This window comes from Macaca thibetana, chromosome 5, assembly GCF_024542745.1.
Source record: "Macaca thibetana thibetana isolate TM-01 chromosome 5, ASM2454274v1, whole genome shotgun sequence".
Taxonomy (NCBI): domain Eukaryota; kingdom Metazoa; phylum Chordata; class Mammalia; order Primates; family Cercopithecidae; genus Macaca; species Macaca thibetana.
This window is the reverse complement of record NC_065582.1, coordinates 140,477,848-140,498,442: the sequence shown is the minus strand read 5'-3', so window position 1 is coordinate 140,498,442 and position 20,595 is coordinate 140,477,848. Positions and strand designations below refer to the sequence as shown.

The following is a 20,595-nucleotide window of genomic DNA, read 5'->3' as shown; positions in this document are numbered from 1 at the left end:
CTTCTATTTACTCAGAACAACAAATACAACAGCTTCTAAGATAAACATTTTGAGATAAGAAACAGTGCATTTAAAATTTGACATCCAATGCATTTTACAAAATGTACTGTATCTCCTTGCAAGTTAGCTGACAAAACAGCATTAATGAATAAATGTTAAGTGAGCCATTTTGATTCCTAACTTAATAAAATCAAATCATAATTGATAAGGGTGTAGTGCAGTCTCATTACTACATTGTCAGTTTGCAATTAAGCACTGTATCTCACATTTCAAATTACTAGTAAATTCAGTATTACTGTATTTCTAGTAATGGGAGAAACTTCACACAAAATTCAAGACCTGCCAAAGCAATTAACCTAGTTACATAATTTCATCACAAAATTTGATGGATCCTGATTTGTTCTTCCTATATTGGCATTAATCTCTTCCAAAATTGTCTAGTCACATGGCCAAAACAGAATGGTAGACCTAATAATTTTTAGCAGTAATGGAGCTATGGACATGTGGAGAAAAAGTACAAGTACAGCTAATCCACAAGACAAAGAAATACCTTTAGTGGTAAAATTTTACAAATATCAGCTCCAGTTTGCTTAATTATTGTAAAAGCACCAGCTTCTGAATTCTAGCAGGATAAGGTAAATAAAAAATTTGGTGTTATTCTAAGTTTGAAATATAAAAAAGAAATAGGGAGCAAAGAGTTTATGCCAATTGCTTAAATCATTGAAATCATCAGCAATACATGAGGGTGATTCAAAAATCAGACACATGTTCTAGATTTACCTACTAATCCTTTGTGCTCTCTTTTTATGTCTATGAATGTAGACTTCCAAAGGCACATAATATCATGTGCATTCATCAATTAATTTTTAGCAAATATTTTTTCAATGTTCTTGTTACTTTTATAATGTACTGGATTCACAAAGATGAAAATGAAGCCTTCTTGGTATGAACATATACATAATAAAATTGGAAAGTAATAAAATGTAAAAGGGGTATAAAGAGAAATAGAAATAGTAGAGATTATTTTTAGTTAGGGGAAATTAAGAAAGACTTCATGACAGAAACTGCATTTAACCTGAAACCTGTAAGATTTGGAAATATTTTGATTTATGCATCAACTAGTAAATGGTGGAGGGAAGGGAGAGGGCAAAGAGGCAGTAAAGTGCAGGGCAGAATGGAAAATAAAGAATGCAAGTCATATATAATGAAAAAGTAGCACATTTTCTTTATGTCAGGGAATGTGCATTCCTCAAATATACAGGCTATCCTACATCTGGAAGAGCTTTTTGGCAACTATTATCTAAAATTACCAATTTCCAATGATTGACCCTGCAACCTAGAAACAGCTCTGAACACTGCACTGAGAATAATGAACTGAAAATCCTAGTACTTCATGTGTTAATTTTCTGCATCGTGCTCAATCAACATTTCCTTCTGGAAATACATAACTATATTTCCAGAATATATATTATATAATATTCTGTTTACAAGTTCAAAGAGTAAAATATCAAACATTATATTCACAGAACAGTTAAACTCTATAGAATAGAAGATGAAATAATACAATCCGTAGGGTTTTATAAACCCTATGAATGAACTCCCGGTTCTTAAGAAGTTACAATAAAATAGAGAGGACAAGGTCAGCTTCCAGAACTTGGAATAGATATAGTACATGCATACCTGAATTCTGGGGTGGGAGAAAGCTATTCTTGTGAGCTTGTATTAGTAAAGGTACTCCACAAAAACACAGCCAACAGGATAAATGGGTAGACGTATAGATGCTGACTGATAGCAGGATAGATAGATGAGAGAGAGAGAAAGGGAAAAGATAGTCGAATCATATAATATGTAGGTGCTGGAAAGTGCAAAATGTGCAGGGAAGACTAGTAGGTAGGGAGTCAGGGAAGAGTTTACGTTTCAGTCTTCAAGCCAAAGGCAGGCTGGAGCCTGAGTCTCTTCTTCCTAGAGGGACCTCAGTCAATCTTTTTAGTGTTCATCTGATTGGTTGAGGCCCAACTACATTATAGAGGGTAATCTGCTTTACTCAAAATCTACTGATTTAAATGTGAATCACATCTAAATAATACCTTCACAGCAACATCTCGACTGCAATTTAGCCAAATACAGTCATGCACTGCATGATGTTTTCAGTCAATGATGGGCCACATGTACAACGTTGGTCCCATAAAATTACAATGCAGTTGAAAAAATCCTATCACCTAGTGATGTTGTGGCCATCCTAACATCCTAGAACAACAGATTGTTTACATCTTTCTGGTGATGCTGATGTAAACAAACCTATTGTGCTGCCAGTTGTTTGAAAGTATAATACATACAATTATGCACAGTACATATTTGGTAATATTATAATATTATAATATTTTGGTAATAACTAACTTACTACTGGTTTACATGTTTACCGTACAATAATTTCTATCATTATTTCAGATTATACTTTTTCTACTTTATACACACACACCCAAAACAAATATATATGTTAACTGTATTATATATACACATAACATGTATATATGTTAACTGTAAAATGACAGAGTATAGCATAATAAATACATAAACCAAAATACACACACATATTATATGTTATATATAATATTATATATAAATATATTGTAATGTATATTATATATTTATGCATTTCATGTATTTGTATACAATTTGTATATGTACCATTATATATGCTAACTGTAAAACAGCCTCAGGCAAGTCCTTCAGTAGGTCTTCCAGATGACGCATTGTTATCAGATCAGATGACAGCTTTATGCATGTTATTGTCCCTGAAGATCTTCTTGTGGGACAAGATGTGGAGGTGGAAGGCAGTAATGATAATGATTCTGACTATGTAGGCTAATGTGTAGGGTTTTTAGTTTTTAACAAAATGTTGAAAAAGCTTAAAAAAAAAAGGAAAAAGGAAAAAGAAAAGCTTACAAAATAATGACACGAAAATACTTTGTACAGCTGTAAAATATTTTTAAGTTGTTATTATGAAAATGTAAAATTTATAACAAATTGATAAAAAAAATCAGTAACCAAATAATAATTTGTTATGAAGAAAGAAATTTTAAAAATTAATTTAGTGTATTCTAAGTGCACAGTGTTTATAAGGTCTATAATAGTGCACAGTAATGTCCAGGCCTTCACATTCACTCACCACTCACTCACTGACTCACCCAGAGCAACTTCCCTGACTGCAAGCCTTCAGTAATAAGTCCCTTATACAGGTATACCATTTTTATCTTTTGTACCATATTTTTACTGTATTTTTCTGTGTTTAGGTATGTTTAGATATGCAAATGCTTATTGTGTTACAATTATCTACAACATTCAGTTCAATAATATTCTTAACAGGTTTGTGTCCTAGAAACATTAAGCTATATTATACAGCCTAGGTATGTAGTAGGCTATACCATGTAGGTTTGTGTAAGTACATTCCATGATGTTTCTACAATGATGAAATTGACTAAAGATGCATTTCTTATAATGTATCTCTGTCATTAAGTGATACATAACTGTATTTGGGGACCATAGCCTGACCGAGTTGACATGTAAAATTAACCATCACAGAGTTATTAACAGTAGGAATAGACACCCATGGATTCAGAGCACTTTTCAAAAATTACCCATGTGTTTCTTTTCCAGACAAGGGACAATTTATACTGCGGCAAGGAGGAACATATTCCTCCATCTCATGTTCTTTATGAAAATCTGCGTTCTTGTCAATTTGTCCCATCTCTTGGTCTGTCAGTGAAGTTTGCTTCATATTTCTCAATTGAGTGGATGTAATATATTAAAAATCCATTACGTACAGGTTATTGTCTCTATTTATTTCTCTGCACATTGAACTTGACCTGAATGACCATGAAATCTGGAAAGAAGTGATCTACACTGAAAACATGAGTATTGAGTGATGTTTCAAGAAAATAAGGACAAAAAATCCATTGTGATGCTAGCTTCGCATGTGCAATGAACTTCTTAATTAAATGAGATATGTGTTTACCTGGTTTTTATTTTTTTATTTTCTGACATTTAAGTGCATCTTTACTGTTTTTTTTTATTATACTTTAAGTTCTAGGCTACATATGCACAACGTGCAGTTTTGTTATACACGTGCCATCTTGGTGTGCTGCACCCGTTAACTCGTCATTTACATTAGGTATTAAACCTATTTTAAACTCCCTTTGCCTCCGCTGAGACTCAATACTGATTTGAAATGGAGCAGTTCTTAGTAAAAATACTAATATTTGACAGATTTTAGATATATTTATGATAATATAATTTTTATTTAAAATCTAGCAATCTGGCAACAGAGTAAAGTATTTCATGAAGTTAGTTTATGCTGAGTTGTCATATGCCATAACATAATTTTAAAAATAATTATCCAAAAACATGTAAATAACTGAGCCTAATATTTTTGATAAATTAGACATGTTTTCATAAACCTTTATTAAATTTAATTAAAATATATATTTGATAGCCTTTCATTTAAGCAGAGAAAGCTAATGTTTTCCAGATTCCATCAAATTGTTTTTGCCCAGTGACTATTCTATACTGCCAAGCTCTATCTTCTCATTTCTTTTCCTGCTTTTCCCTGATTGTAATTGAGATAGAAGGAAGCTTTTTCAACATCATACAAAGTGTAAGAGATTCTGATCATGTACTCCACAATATTAACTTCTTTACCATAACTCAGGTCATCCATATGAGGCAAAAATTTTTAAACCACAGAGATGAAATTTATATGTTGACAATTAGTAGTTTTGGTCACTTATTTCATACTTACCTTTCTTTCATCTTGCTTTTTACTTTCATGGCATTTGTATCTATGTTATCACTGTGGGGTATTTGGATGAATAAATGATTGAATAAGTCTAACCCGCATGGACCACGCTTCCTAAGTATGAAACATAGTATGATAACAAATATACAAGAGATCCCCTTTATTCATGAGTATGCATTCTAAGATTCCCATTGAATACCTGAAACCCTGAATAGTTGGGAAGCTTATATACTCTATGTTTTTCCTATACATACGTAACTATGATAATGTTCAACTGATAAATTAGGCACAGTAAGAGATTGACAACAATGAATGATACAATATAATTTTAATAACAAAATACTGTAATGAATGTTCTATGAATGTGATCTCTACCTTCTTCTCAAAATAACTTATTGTACTGTACTCACCTATTTTTGGATCATTGTTGACCATGGATAACTGAAACCACAGAAAGCAAAACCACAGATAAGGAGGGACTGGTGTATAAACACACTCAAACTATACTTCCCCATTACAGTTTATTACCAGCTAACAGCATGGTAAGAAGTTCTCTGTGATAAATGATTGATATTCAGATGAAGGTTCTGCTTCCTAGAAAAGCTTCATCGCCAGTAGGCAAACATGCTTTCTATCCACATATGCAACATTTGTTATAGATTGGTTCAATGCTAAATAGCTAGATTAATTGCTGGATGAGCTGAGTGGGAAAAGTGTTTCTACATCTGTGACTGCCCTGTACTACAAATGTTTTATTGATGTCTGAATTAGCTTGTCTATCTGAGCAAGAGAGAACACTATATTTGGAAATGATATATTCAGAAATAGTCCACATGACTCATGTTTTAAATTATTTATATTATTACCAGTTTATAAAATGCTTACTGTTGTCCATAGCCCAGCTGCAGAAAATGAAGAACTTTCCAACATTGTATCGTGCTAGTGGGGCATTATTTGCACTTGCTTCTTCTGTTTACCTCAGGAGTTTGAATCCTATTGCGCCTATCACAAAGCTAGGTACCTCTACCAGGAAATCCAAGGCTTATCATAGAGTTTTAACAATTTCAATTATGGTAATTTGTTACAATTTTTATTATAACAAAATGTCAAAAGTCAAGACATTTACATAAGTTTTCTCTACTGCACTTTCTAATTAAACTGAAGAGCAGCTGGTGTTAGTTCAAATTCATTGTCAATCTAAGACGAAAACCTTTACTACATTATTTTAAGCCTTTGCTGTTCTAGATGTAAAAATAGCACATTGAATAAGGGATAAGGTATTGTCTTTTAATTACATACATAATTTTAAATAATTTCCAGATAATCAATATAACAAATACTAAATATATCCAAAGTATGCATAATAGTAAGAGTAATGTGTAGTACAAAGAACACTGACTGGATGGAATGGGAAAGTTTTGTCATAATTCTGAGATTTACTAGAGTAGGGTGCTGACCAAGTCACTTATACACTCTTACTGGCAAAATGTGGGCACAAGGCAAAATCGTAATTACTATCTTTCCCAGCTCTAAGACTCTATGATCATGAAAACATTATAAAATATTAGATTAATGTATTTTTTAAAAAGTCCTACCTATAAGAGGGGTAAAGTCTGAGGTGAACATGGTTTCTTTCAATGACTTTTCCTCATAAAAATACTTTCAGTCTGTAAGTACCATTGGTACCTTCCTTTAATCCTGCCTAATCCCTACTAACTTTATAGGTGAAAATGGCTTGGACTAGTAACCTCCAAACCTGGTTGACTAGAATTCTCTGATAAGCATTCTCACAATTCTGTTTATTAATTTTAATTTCTAATTTTATTTTTAACATTTTATTTTAAAATTTTACTTAAAATTTTATTTTAAAAAATTAGAGGCAAGAGCTCACTCTGTTGCCCAGGCTGGTTTTGAACTCCTGAGCGCAAGTGATCCTCCTGCTTCGGCCTCCTGAAGTGCTAGGAATACAGGCGTGAGCCACTGTGCCCAGCCAGCATTTTCAAAATTCAACGTGCAACTAATATATGTAGCTCTACACAATTTTACAATGTAATCTCCTAACATGAAAAAATATGAACTGCCTAAATGTGCCTTAGGTCATATTAATATATGTGTGTGTGTGTGTGTGTGTGTGTGTGTATGCTAAATTACTTTTTCTTAGATATGTATGTACTTTTTCTTAGATATATATGTTTTTATATTATTATGTGTGTTTTTATATTATTAGCAAAGTCACTCTTCTCTGATTAATAAATGTGTAAATAAAGGTGTAAAAAATTAGGAATCATAAGAGTATGTTTGAATCAGCTATAACATGGGAGATTTGGAATAGTGACTTGGAGCAGCCGGTTAAAGGCCAAAAACCAAGTTTTAAGTACATTTATGATAGTCATGAGCTGAAGCAAACTAGACATTCATTTTGTCAGAACATTGGCCACAAACCTACCCTGAGGACAGAATTACCAAGCAGTACATTCTACAACACTCTATGATTGCTAACCCATAAAAAACTAAAAGAAATAGTAACCAATTCAAGACTGTCTACCTTGAGGTATCTATCTTGAAGTGTCAAAAAATTCAAACAATTTTTGAATTTGTTTTCTAAAAATTCAAAATTTTCACTTTCAATATTTGACCAAAATCTATGAGAGGTCTAGGGTATGTATACACATAGCCTGAAGAAATAATAATGGTGGCTAAAATATTTAATAATAATATTACTCAATTACAGCAAATTGGAAATATTCCACATGTAAAATAATTCATTACTAAATAATATGCAACATTTAATTAATTTTTTAAAAGTAATGACACAGTATAACACATAGAAAAACATAATATTATAAAATAGTGAGGTTAAAAAAGCATTGGGTAAAACGGTTATGATCATAACAATGGTGACCACTAGATATAATATTTCAGTATATTTTAAATTTTTTCTTTTATCTAAGTTAAATTTCTGATTTTCCCAGATTGAGTATGTATTACTTTTATAATAAAAAAACTCTTTTTATGGAAAACATTTTTAGAAGAAAATAGCATTAGGACCACCATTTACAATTTAAAATATGTATAGATTCGTACACAGCATTTTTCCTGCCTTTTCCCTTCTGTCTTGGTCTAATTTGCATTTTTAGTCATCTTCCCTGCTAGGTTTTATGCTCTTCTGAAGAAAGGATGACATATCTTTTCCAATATCTTTTTTAACAATGAACCAATTGTCACTATAATAAATGGTAAATAAATATACGACAGACAAATAAAACAATGAAATATATATATAATTGTATTTGAATTAAGAAATAAAATTATTTTGATAATTTTTAGAGATTCTAAGGTCAATTTAACATTAAGGTTGGATACTTGACCATTTCACTTAAATGAATGAAAAATGATTATTACTGAGAAAAATCCCTTATTTACATTCTATAATAAATAATAATTGTGACTTCTGTAGCTCTACATACATTTTTGTTTAAAAAGATATTTTTTCCTTGTGTAGAGAGCAATTAGATTTTTGTTTTCTGTTAAAAAAAATTCTGAAAATGGACATTCCTGTTACATATTTCTGCGCAGGCCAGAAAGAAAGCATTCTGTCATTTGCTAAGTTTGCCTGATCCTCTTTGCCTACTGCTCACCCTCTTGTAGTCCTCTCCAGCAGGCAGTTATTTTGAAGCACAGCCCAGGTGACTTCCCAGCTCCTTTTTAAATTGTCGTCTTCGTAGCTGGTGCCCTTGTTCCTCAGCCCTGTCTCCCTTACTAAGACAAATCAGAATTTCCAGCAGGAAGATCCTGTCCTGTTTCAATTCCCAGCAGGAAGATTCTATCCAGTTTCAGAAGTATATTCTAGGACTGTGTGACATATCACTCTTGCAGTTAGAAAATATTTAAATTAACTTCTGCAGGTGAGAACTGGGATCTAAGTAGTTTTTATTAGTTGTTCCTTGTCCCTTACTTTCAAAGTATCCATATTAGTCATCTCTTAATATTGGATTATATAAGGGTATACCAGTTCCTACAATTAAATTCATGTCCAAATTATACCTGGAATTTTTAGTTGTAGCTACTTTTGTACTTACTAATCTTATGCTGTAGCCTCCTGTTAGATACCCATAATATCATCTTGAATTTCCTGGAGCTCTTACTGATTTTGATTTGGCTTTAAAGAATTGCTATGGCCCTTGAGTGTTGTACTTGCTAGTCAGAGGGCAGCCAACATCGTGAGATATTTACTCAGAAGAGTAAAGATACATAATCTCCCCCAAATCTGAAAAGTTACGAAGTTATAACTATTTTATCTAATAATCTCTAGTAACATATTCTTCACTTCAATTCTGATTGCATATTTTTGTTCTGCTTATATTGAAGATAGTTTTAATCAAACCATATATAAAATTGAACAGCTTCTTTCCAAGTTACTCTATTTTCCCCGTCTTCATTAGTGCATCTGTTACTCATTTTGACTGTAAAAAGAAAAGCATATTCCATTGTAGAATAATGTCATTTTAAGCATTATTCAGAAATCTATGGAAATGCTATTTTATGTATCTAAGTTTAAAAAGAAACACCCATTTTGCAGCAAAACAAATTTTGGCTAACTTAAAAAATTAAACTAATATATTAATTTTGTTTCTTACTAGTAAATTAAATTACATGAGTACTTAAGGCAGTGACACCCTCTTGCTTTCTTAATTATGCTTAAATCTGCTTCCTCGATTACACTCACATTCAAAACAATTTTGCTCATTTTATGAAAAGTGAATTCTAATTTCCCTGCATTGTTTAGTTAAAATAATCTTCTACATAACCTATTTCTTATTCATCCCTAGTATTACAATGCTTTTCTTTTTAATAAACATTATCAGGTGTTCCGTGGGGTTCTTTTATTTATTTATTTTCACCTGTTTTAGTATCACTAGTTTCAATAGTAATTTTATTTAATTAAGTTTTTTTTTAAATGATCACTGTTGAAGGGTGTAAGTGTGTAATTTGCTCCACTGGGGAAACTAAATCATTAATACATTAATCTTTTATATAGGAAGATCATTGTAGAAGCCTGTTGATAGTCATTCTTGTCAAAGTGTTTCTAGAATACTAATATATCCTTGAATCGTGTTTCTCTTTACTTTAATGACCATGTTTTTATTTAATGTATTCATGCAAATTGAAAACATAATCCCCAAACAAAAAATATACAATTCAGGAAAATGCAGATTTTCCCATATGCTCAGTCTTATTTTCTCTAGGCGTTGGTTACTTAGAAACTAAACATTACAATATTCCACCAAAAAAAAATAACATTTTAGCAATGTATTACTTTATGAAATCTGATATTTGCATATTGTTAAAAAAATGCAACGTATTACACATATATATTAAAAGTTTTCTGTTTGTAAAAATCAATTGATTATATACTAATTTGTTTTGGGTAGAACTAATACTAAAAAGATTTGTTGAAACTGCCTCTTCCCTTAGTTTCCACAGCATTGTTTTGTCACTTTCTTGTCAACCTTGATGTTTCATTTACTATCTCAGCTTCGTCACTTTCTTGTCAACCTTGATGTTTCATTTACTATCTCAGCTTTGTCTTTCAGGTCCTTAAATACATGCGTTCCCTAAGGTCTGCTATTTGTTTCTTTGTTCTTCTCTTTTCACTTTAAGGCTGTTTTCCCCATCTCACAGAGGTTTGGCAAATTCCTGACAAAGATTTGGCCCCAGCCTCGACTTTTCCCTGAATGTTAGCCCCTAATTTAAGACTAACTTCTAGGTCAATCTTTTGGAACATTACTTTATCCTCTCAAATTCAATTTTATCCACAGCCAGTTCATATTTGCTTGTACTAAGGTGACAAAGATGTCACTTATGGCATGGCTAAAATGTTGTCACTACAATAATCAGTGCAGACAGCTGTAAAAGTTAATGAGAGTCATGTGAAGATTGCATCAAGTAAGAGAAAAACTGAGTGTGACTGTCACACCAGAGGAGTGAGCAGACATAGGTAACCGTTAGGCATACCAGAAAGGTTCCCCAGCTGTAAAGCAATAAAACCTGTAATAAAGAGAAGACTTAACTGTTGTAATATTGAATAGCTAAAATGAAGTAGAAAATCAGCAAAGTACTTGAGAACTATCTTTAGATGTCTTACGGGCTGAATGGTGTTACCCCCTAAATTCATATATTGAAGACTTAATCCCAAGAACTTCAGAATGTGACTACATTTAAAGGCAGGGCCTTTAAAGTCAACATGCGGCTTTTAGGGTGGGCCCTAATACAATATGACTTGTGATAAGAAGAGAAAAGTTAGATACACAAAGAGACACCAGGGATGCACAGACACAGAGAAAAGACCATGTGAGGACATGGTGAGAAAGCAGCTGTCTGCAAGCCAATGAGATAGACCTAAGAAGAAACCAAACCAGCCAAGGCTTTGATCTTGGACCTCTGGCCTCAATATCTGCAAGAAATAGATTGTTGTTGTTTAAGCCACCAGTCTGTGCTACTTTTTTGTGGCAACCCTAGCCAACTAATACCAAAGGCAAAAGCGAAGGAGAGGAGTACAAGACGTTATTGAATGCATTCAACGGGACTCAGTAGTCTGACTCACAGAAATGGGATCATTAGCGTTTGGAACTGAACATTGTAAAGTCTTTTTTAAAATAATGCCTGTTGCTTATATTGGCATTGTTAATTTTGTTCTTCATTAGTAATAAAATACTATTTATTCTATGTATATAACATAAAGAATGAATATTACACATTCTCAATTTTTATTCTAAATTGTTCTGTCTTGATATTTTCTCATATTCTCTCTCCCTTCCTTATTTCTCTTCTTTTCTCCTCTACCTTCTCTACCCCCATACTCTTATCTCATCTTCTAAGCCATGTTTCTCAAAATAGTAGTTTATAAAATTAAATCTACATTCCCACTCACTCCCTAGCTCCCAGAAATCAGCACTTGACTATATGACTATCCCTGAAAGAACCATATATATTCTCAGGGCTCCATGGCAAAAAGTTTGGACATGAGGCCACTTTTGAAGATGAAGGAGGGATGTACAATCCAGTTGTTATCTCTTTCCTGCCTTCGCCATTCCAACTGAATTTCTCCTAACAAAGATAATTAACACCACCTACTTGCCAATGCCAGTTATCACAATCTAATCCATTTTATTGTATTCTCATGTGCATTTGTAATTCATTATGATTCCCTCCTTCTTTATCGTCTTTACTCTCTCAGATTTTGTAATACCATCTTCTCTCATTTTTGCGCCTACCCTTCTGACTTTTCTGAATATGTCCCCTTTCTGTGCTTCTCTTTCTGGCAACTATATTTCATATACATTCATCTCATTACACCATCTGGTCCTCAGATCTGCGATCGTCTTAATCTGAATCTTCTCTTAGATCATCTCACACATTCTTGATGTCTTAAGCTTTATTATATTCTTCTTGTCTTCTTTCTCTTTCTCATCTACATCTATATTTTGTGCTAACATCCTCCCTGATAGCAGATCTATAAGGCAAAATGCTGCTGGACAGTTCCTCCCGAATGCACCATGAGGATTTGGGGCACATAAGCCTACACTGTATTCCTACGTGGGATAATAACTCTACCATCTTCAAAGTATCTTCGTTTCTACACCTTGGAGCCAGGTTACACATAATAAGTCACCAAATTCTCAAAAAATTACCTATTTTTTAAATGTATTATTGTCATCTCCAGCTTGATTGCAACTGCAGTAAGTAAGCCCTTGAAGATCTCTTGTCCGGACTAATACAATAAACTGTAATGGGTCTCTGTAACCCTAACTTGGACTCTTACCTCCATCTTCTATATTACTATAAGAGAAATGTATTAAGCAATGTAAATCTGCCTTTGACACTCCCCTGGTAAAATATTTCCTGTCATTTCTCTTATCCCAAGGGATATAATTTATACATAATACAATTTACAAGCTTCCTATTACGATGGCTTACAAGACTGTCCTTAATAGGATCCTTCAATATCCCTGTTGCCTCAATTTCTTACTTTGCACTTTGTATTCCAGTAACATCAAATTGCTGGAAGTTCCCCTGATCTTATGAGGCTGTTTCATTCCTCTGTGACTTTATGCATGCTGCTTTCTCTGCCAGTAAGTCCTTTGTTTTCTCTCTCTGATTGACTACTTTCCCCTCAGGCTTTCTGATTTTTTTCTTTCCAGATTTCTTCAGGGACCTCTTCTTGGTGGATCAGATGATAATCTGTTATGCTCTTGCATAGTTCTACCAAACACAGCACATTGGAATAACAAGACACAGATTCTTAGATACAGGTGTAGTTTAGCTCCAGTTGCCAATACCTGGCACAAAGTAATTGTACATGTTGATCTGAATTCATTCAGAATTAAGTATAAAAAATTACTCATATACAAATTCTATTTTGGAGGTATACACTTGAGAGATCTCAATGGCAGATAATTATTTTTAATATTTCTTACTCACCATATTAATTGGATCAACTGGTCCAATGCTGTTTACATAAACATCAGTTTCAATTACTGTGGGCCTCACTGCAAAATACCAACAAGAAGAATGGTCAAAGATATGATTAGACATTGTTTTAAATAAATCTTATTTTTAAAGAAATCTTAATAACTACTTACATCTTACCATTTCAATCATAAAACATATTTTATTATGAAATGTGAAAATGTAGCCATTATAAAAACAATCTTTACATTTTGCAGATCAGTCACAGATAATTATATAGAGATAAAGCACATTAGATAATGCAGAAAAATGACCTTGTAGACTGAAAGTTTCTGTTATTGTGGCATGTTTTTAGTCATTCATGCTCAGTTATCTTTTTCAAACTTCATCCATGTTTCCTATATGACAGGGTACTTCTCACTCATAATCGCAACGCTGTGATTGACCAGGCAAGGTGTACTTATTCTTTAAATACACACAAAAGTCTGCCAGACTGAATATCTACTCAGTCTCAGTCTCCAGATCTTGGCATTTTTCAATCTGACAGAGCCCTCAAGTTACCAAACTTCAGTGAAAAATGTGAAGCATTTTGCAAAACAATGTCTATCAAATTTTAGAATAATATTTTTACCCCTTGCAATTAAAAATACACTTAATAAAACACACGACACTTACATAGTTTGTTTTTCCTGAAGCAAAAATTTTATTATATGGCATACATATTTAATAACACAGATTTAATTTTAGTATACAAAACTATGTTTCTAGATCTACACAATACTTGAAAATGCAATTCCTTTGCTAGCCATCAATTAGATATCTTAAATAAAAGTAGGTCATACGGTTTATGGAAGGTTTTACAATGTAACGTAGACTGATGACTTCTGAGATGAGTTGCTTTAACTTTCTAATTTGTTTCTGACTAGCTATGAATTATAGCCAATAAATATAAAATTAAGCTAATTATAGTTAGATTAACAGAATGATTTTTATGAAAGTCAATTAAAAACAAGACAATAGATTTATTAGTTCCATTTGTAAGTATATTGATTATCACTTATAAGTGATTATAACTGATATAAACAATATACCATTCTTATATAATAAGACTTTTTTTTTTCAGTTAAACTGATAAATCAGCAAATGTCAAGTGCCTACTTTTATTTTACATACTCAAAGCTGAACATTGTCTACATTGAGAGAGAAATTGTTCCTGGGACAATTTTCTTTAGAGTATAAATGTTTTCTACATTTATGATGTCGAAGGTTATAGATATAAGTTAACTGTCTTGGTTTCCTGATATCAATGTTTCTTAGCCAATTATAAGATAAACATATAGGTTAGAAAAACATTAACTTTGGCATTTTGGCATGAGTTACATAGAACGAGAGACACTGAAGTATTTTATGATGTGCATACAGCAAGTGCACCCAGAATGAGACAAAAGAAGAATCACATCAGTAAGTCCAATACTGCTACTAATATAGATGATACTTAGTTAATAATTGTTAAATATGTATTTGAAAGCTCTGACAAATCTTTTTGAGTTATTCTGTTTACCATTTTGTAAACTTGACATGCTATTTGATCTGATCCTTGACTCTGCGGCACCAACCCACAAAGACGAATAAACCGGAAAGTAGACTAAAATATTTCGTATTAGTTTTGAAATCATGACTGGTGACATGCTTTAAAATATAATTAAGAAAAAAAACCAGAAATCTGTAATTGCTTCTTAATAATGACTCATTGTTGCTTTGATTCATAGTATGAACAATACTTACGAGTAATATTACATAAATATTCACTTCTTGGAAATGACTAAGTAATCTTTCTTAGTACTATCATTTTCTCAATCCAAAGTTTATTCAATTGCAAGATATGAGTGATGTTCAAAAACTAAAATATTATATTTTAATTTAAAACTAGAAAAATAAAACTAACAGAGAATTGTCATTCCAGACTCTAAATAACATCTTGAAAGTAAGCACAGACTATGTTTAATTCATCAATACACATGGAGATTAAAGATCTCTTTTTTGCAATAGCATAACAATGCATGGGAAAACCATGTACTGCCACGGCAAATCACACACACACACACACACACACACACACATATATATGTGTGTGTGAAGGCAGGTAGAGATGGCACTGGATTATTTTTGCAAGGTTTCTTTCTGTGCTGTTATTCTAAGAACTTTGCTTTAAGTTGCTCCACAGGATATAAGTAGATATTCTCCCAGTGGGAGTCAGTATATAGAAAGAATAGAGGTTCAGGGCAATTTAAAGACCATCCAGAAAATAGAAACAGGTAGAAAAATTTAAAATTTTAAAAAGAGAAAAGCAGTGTGATCAATGAAGTTTCCGCATTCAAATTCCAAGTAGCAAAGGCAATAATTAGGAGAGCCAAATGTAGAGGTGGGTAATTGGTATATCAGTGAGAAAAGATAAACTACAATAGATTTAAAAAATATTTTCTTTCTAATTGATTTTAATCATGCTTTCTTGGACACACTATTCTAATTTAACTAAGATACCTTTAGCAGATTATGTAGATTTTCGGTCACTTTTGTATATTAAAATTAATTTAGGTCAATTAAAAACTCTAATCCTGTAGAGTTTTATAGGTTTTCTTACTGTCACAGAATAGGCCTTAAAAAAGAGAAATAGTCCCACTTATTCAGATATTGAAGTTATCATACATAATTTTTTTCTTTATTTTATGTTATATAAATTTTACTTCAAATTTAAATATTTCATTCAACCGAGTATATTATTGTTCGTAAATGACATACGTACAATTCCAAGAAAGAAAGCAACCACCTAGGTGAGCACTCTTACACAACTGGTTGTTTTTGGACCGTCTTCTGGTCCTTGCCCATATACAGATTACTTTTTATCTAACTACTCAAATTTCTATGAATATTTTCTTTTATTGTGAAAGCTAGTGTTTTTTGTTGTTGTTGTTGTTGTTGTTTTTAAGAAAACAAAGGAATAAAAGAATGGCTACTCCATAGGCAGAGCAGCCTCTATGAAGATCTTCTGAAAGTTTATTCAGGGAGACAACTGTTTTTATCTGCAAATAATCACTTCTCATAAATGTACCAACTGTTTCCTTCAACTGATACATTCATGAGAGATATGAGTGTATAATTTTTCTTCTAGTAATATCCCTGTCTGGTTTAGTTATCAGAATTTTGCTGGTTTAATAAAATGAGTGGAGTATCCTTTCTCTATTTCTTTGAAAGAATTTGTGTAAGACTTATAGTAGTTCTTTCTTCTATATTTTTTGAAATTCACCAGTGAAGCAACAAAAATGTAGTATTATTTCTGAACTGAATCATCCTTCTGTGAATATGTTATTGAGACAATTGGGAAGTGGGGCCAAGTATTCACTGGTAGTAGCATATCAATATTATCTTCCTGGTTTTGATTATTGTATCATGCTTATATAAGGTTGAAATAATATAAGTATATTCTCTGACCACAACGAAGTTAAAATAGAAATTATTAACAAAAAATATATCTTTAAAAATCCCCAAATATTTAGATATTAGGTAACATTACAAAATAATCCATGAATCAGGAAAAAGTCAGTAGGAAATCAATTTTTCAAAAGTAAATAAAAATGAAAATAATGTTACAGGTTATAAAATTGAGAAAAATAAAATCTTGATCTAGTTAACAGAAAGGCTATAGTTATTAAATGGTAGAGCTTATAAACATGTCCCAAGAAGGAAAACTCCAGGCCCATATCACACATAGACTTTGAAATAAGTATGATTAACACATTCCAGTTTCCCTAGACTATACAGCAGAAGTCCTTGACCCAAAGATAGACGCCAAGCTTGAGTTTAGATACTTCTGAGGCCTTAAATAACAAGGAAATGTCAAACACCACTTGACAACCTTCCCAGGTTACATGTAGATATATATGGATGAAAAGGTACATAGGGATAAGTAGATTCTTACGGCTGAGCTAATACTGTAGCTAGTAGAAACATATGGCTGTTTAAATTTAAATAGAAATTAATTGCATTTAAATAAAATAAAAATATTTCATAAGCACACTAATCACATTTCAAGTACAGAACAGCCACTTGTGGCCAGAGATTACAAAAATGGGCAATGCAGAACAACATTTCTATCATTTCAGTAAGTTTTACTGAACAATGTTCACCAGTGGTTCTCAATGAGAACACCATGTCTCCTGTAAATTATTTTGAAAATTTCTGGGCAGCTGTTTGTGTTCGTCACAAAAATTGGGATTATTAGTAATAGTGTTTAGTGGATGAAGTCCTAGAACTTCATAAAACAGTCATATGTGATGAAAAATTGTCCCATATTTAACAAGATTTTGAATATCCTGTCTTGCATTCTTATAGGTAAAACAGTATAAAACAGTATGCCTTATAGTCCGAACCTAGAAGATAAGTTTCTTTACATGTAACCATGAAGTATTTTTGTGTTTGCCAGGAATTCCTGAAAAATAAAACACAGGAAGATGGTATTTATTTTGTTCTGAATTTTACAAAATGTTTTACACCATTTTACTTAGCCATATCACCAACTACAATGTTGCTCATAGTACTGGAGTCACTGATAAGACACACTTATATCTCTTGATTTATGTGGGCTTTCTAATATACAGTCATTCTTTGTATAAATGCAAGCATCTGGCAGCTTCATAATTTCCTTCAGTGTAGTTAAACCTGAGCATTTTCATATAGAATGTCAAATATTTCATTATAAATTACTTTTTGCACCTTATAATACAGGTGTCGTGTAGTGTGTATCCCACTACAAAACACACACAAACAAACCCCATATATCTATATTTAAATGGTGTGTGTGTGTGTGTGTGTGTGTGTGTGTGTGTACTCCCTAGAATGCCTTCTCAGGAAAATTGAAGACTGGTTTCTCATTTTCTACTTAAATATACATTTAAGCAGCAGATTTGGCAACCTGCTCTTGCTCCCATACCTGATCGGGGAAAAGGAAACCTAGAAGTGATAGGACTTAAAGAAGAATAAGCAGAGGAAGAGCTGCACATCTACTCTTCAGCACTTTTAGGATATTTTGTTTTCTTGTGGCTATAAAGCACGCCAAAAGAAAATAACTTGGTTAGCAGCATCTCACAGGATTTTTGACCTCAAGAGAGTTGTGCATCAGCAGTACATATCTTCCGACTAGATTGCTGCTGAAAGGAGTTAAGGCAGGTGGAAGATACAGATAAGCATCCAGATTTCCTAAGCCAGGGAATTGAGCCAATAAAATGCCTATGAAAAACAACAAAAATTATTTATACTTCCTAACCATAAAAGTCATTATTTACACATCTAGCCCTTAACTTACACCTAAGGCCAGTTGGCATTATCCCAAAAAGAAGTAACGAGTAACAAGACTAAGGTTGCAACTATGCCCAGTTAAAACATGTAGACTAGTCTTCTTTATATCCCCCCCATGTCCCCATCACTAGAAACACAGAAGAGATAAAGAGATGGAATAAAACAACAGGCCACACTACTCCCTTTCTTACCATCCTCCGACTCCCACAGTGTCACCCTAGTGGGGCTTATCTTCCCTGCGTCTCAGGAGAGGATGTCTTTTAATCTGGATATTAAATTTTGTATATTAGGTTGAACTATTTAAATAACTGAAACTGTTTGGAAAGTCATAGAATCTACTTGAAAAGTTGTTAAGAAGTAGGAAAATAGGCTGGCCATGGTGGCTTACACCAGTAATCACAGCACTTTGGGAGGCTGGGGCAGACAGATCGCTTGAGCTCAGGAGTTTGATACCAGTCTGGGCAACATGGTGAAACCCCGTCTCTACAAAAAATACAAAAATTAGCTGTGCGAGGCCGGGCGCGGTGGCTCAAGCCTGTAATCCCAGCACTTTGGGAGGCCGAGACGGGCGGATCACGAGGTCAGGAGATCAAGACCATCCTGGCTAACACGGTGAAACCCCGTCTCTACTAAAAAATACAAAAAACTAGCCGGGCAACGTGGCGGTCGCCTGTAGTCCCAGCTACTTGGGAGGCTGAGGCAGGAGAATGGCGTGTACCCGGGAGGCGGAGCTTGCAGTGAGCTGAGATCCGGCCACTGCACTCCAGCCTGGGCGACAGAGCATGACTCCGTCTCAAAAAAAAAAAAAAAAAAAAAAAAAAAAAAAATTAGCTGTGCGGGCTGTGGCATGCTTCTAGTCCCAATTACTCCACAGGCTGAGGTGGGGGGATCAGCTAAGCTAAGCCCCAGGAGGTTGAAGCTGCAGTCAGCTGTGATCATGCCACTGCATGATATTCATCATATGATATTCATCATCATTTATGATATTCATCATAAAGCAATAGAAGCTTAACTGGATGAACAAAACCTTTTTATGTTAATTCTCCATTAAGTTCAGAAGACCTCAATAAGTTGGTTATGTAAGTTTTCATAGCAACACCAAAGACAAAGGTTACTAAAACATATTTTGGACAGAAAGCTATACATACAAAAATTATTTCAGCATTAAGTCACCTATGCTGTATATACAGTCAGATGCACAGAAAAAAATGCCACTATGCATGATACAGTTATCAAGGTATCCAGGACATATTTAACTTAATGTATTAAACACAGTGATGCTATGCCAAGTGGATATAAAATTTGAACATTTATAGCTTGATCTGAAATAAATGTACTTAAACTGCAAAACTCATGGAGCAGGGCAACTATCAAAATACCTACACATGGACTAAAAAAGACTATATACAATGGATTCTATTCTACAAATACTTGGTAAATATTAAGAGAACCTGGTTTATATTTTAAGCATTGATTTAGCAATTAAGAATGCAGTGATTTATAGTTTTAGGGAACTTACATTAGAGAAAACAGACACAAAATAATTATGGTAGAGTATAAGGAGTAAAACAGAAATACAGACTTCTGATGCTTCCTTTGTTGTTTAATTGATATCAAAATATCCACCACCATAAAGACAACTATAAAATGCATTTTTTTAATAAAAACACACAGATAGTGAAGAAAGCACAGCAAACCAGATAGCTAGAATTTGATGTAACAGTTTCCCGAAAATAATGAAAATGAGATGAGTTCTACATTATTCTTTGGCCACTATTTCCCCTTGATATATTTGCTGTTTGACAGCACAGCAATAGTGACTGAACAGAACAGATCAGCTTAGAACTTTTAGCTCTTTTATTTGGCTAGAGAGACAAAACTTGAAATTAAGGGCTATCAAGACAGCTAGGATTTCCCTGGAATACACACACACACGCACACACACACACACACACACAGAATTTAATCGAACATTCTAC

The 20,595-nt window shown here is 33.1% G+C and overlaps 1 protein-coding gene across 1 annotated transcript in view; it reads right to left on the bottom strand.

Annotated features, from left to right (window-relative positions):
• Positions 1–20,595, bottom strand: part of GABRG1 (gamma-aminobutyric acid type A receptor subunit gamma1) — an 89,046-nt gene that overhangs the window by 32,603 nt on the left and 35,848 nt on the right. Inside the window, exon 3 of the mRNA XM_050791613.1 lies at positions 13,277–13,344. Coding sequence (XP_050647570.1) covers positions 13,277–13,344 — 68 coding nt within the window. The remainder of the gene's footprint in view (positions 1–13,276; positions 13,345–20,595) is intronic.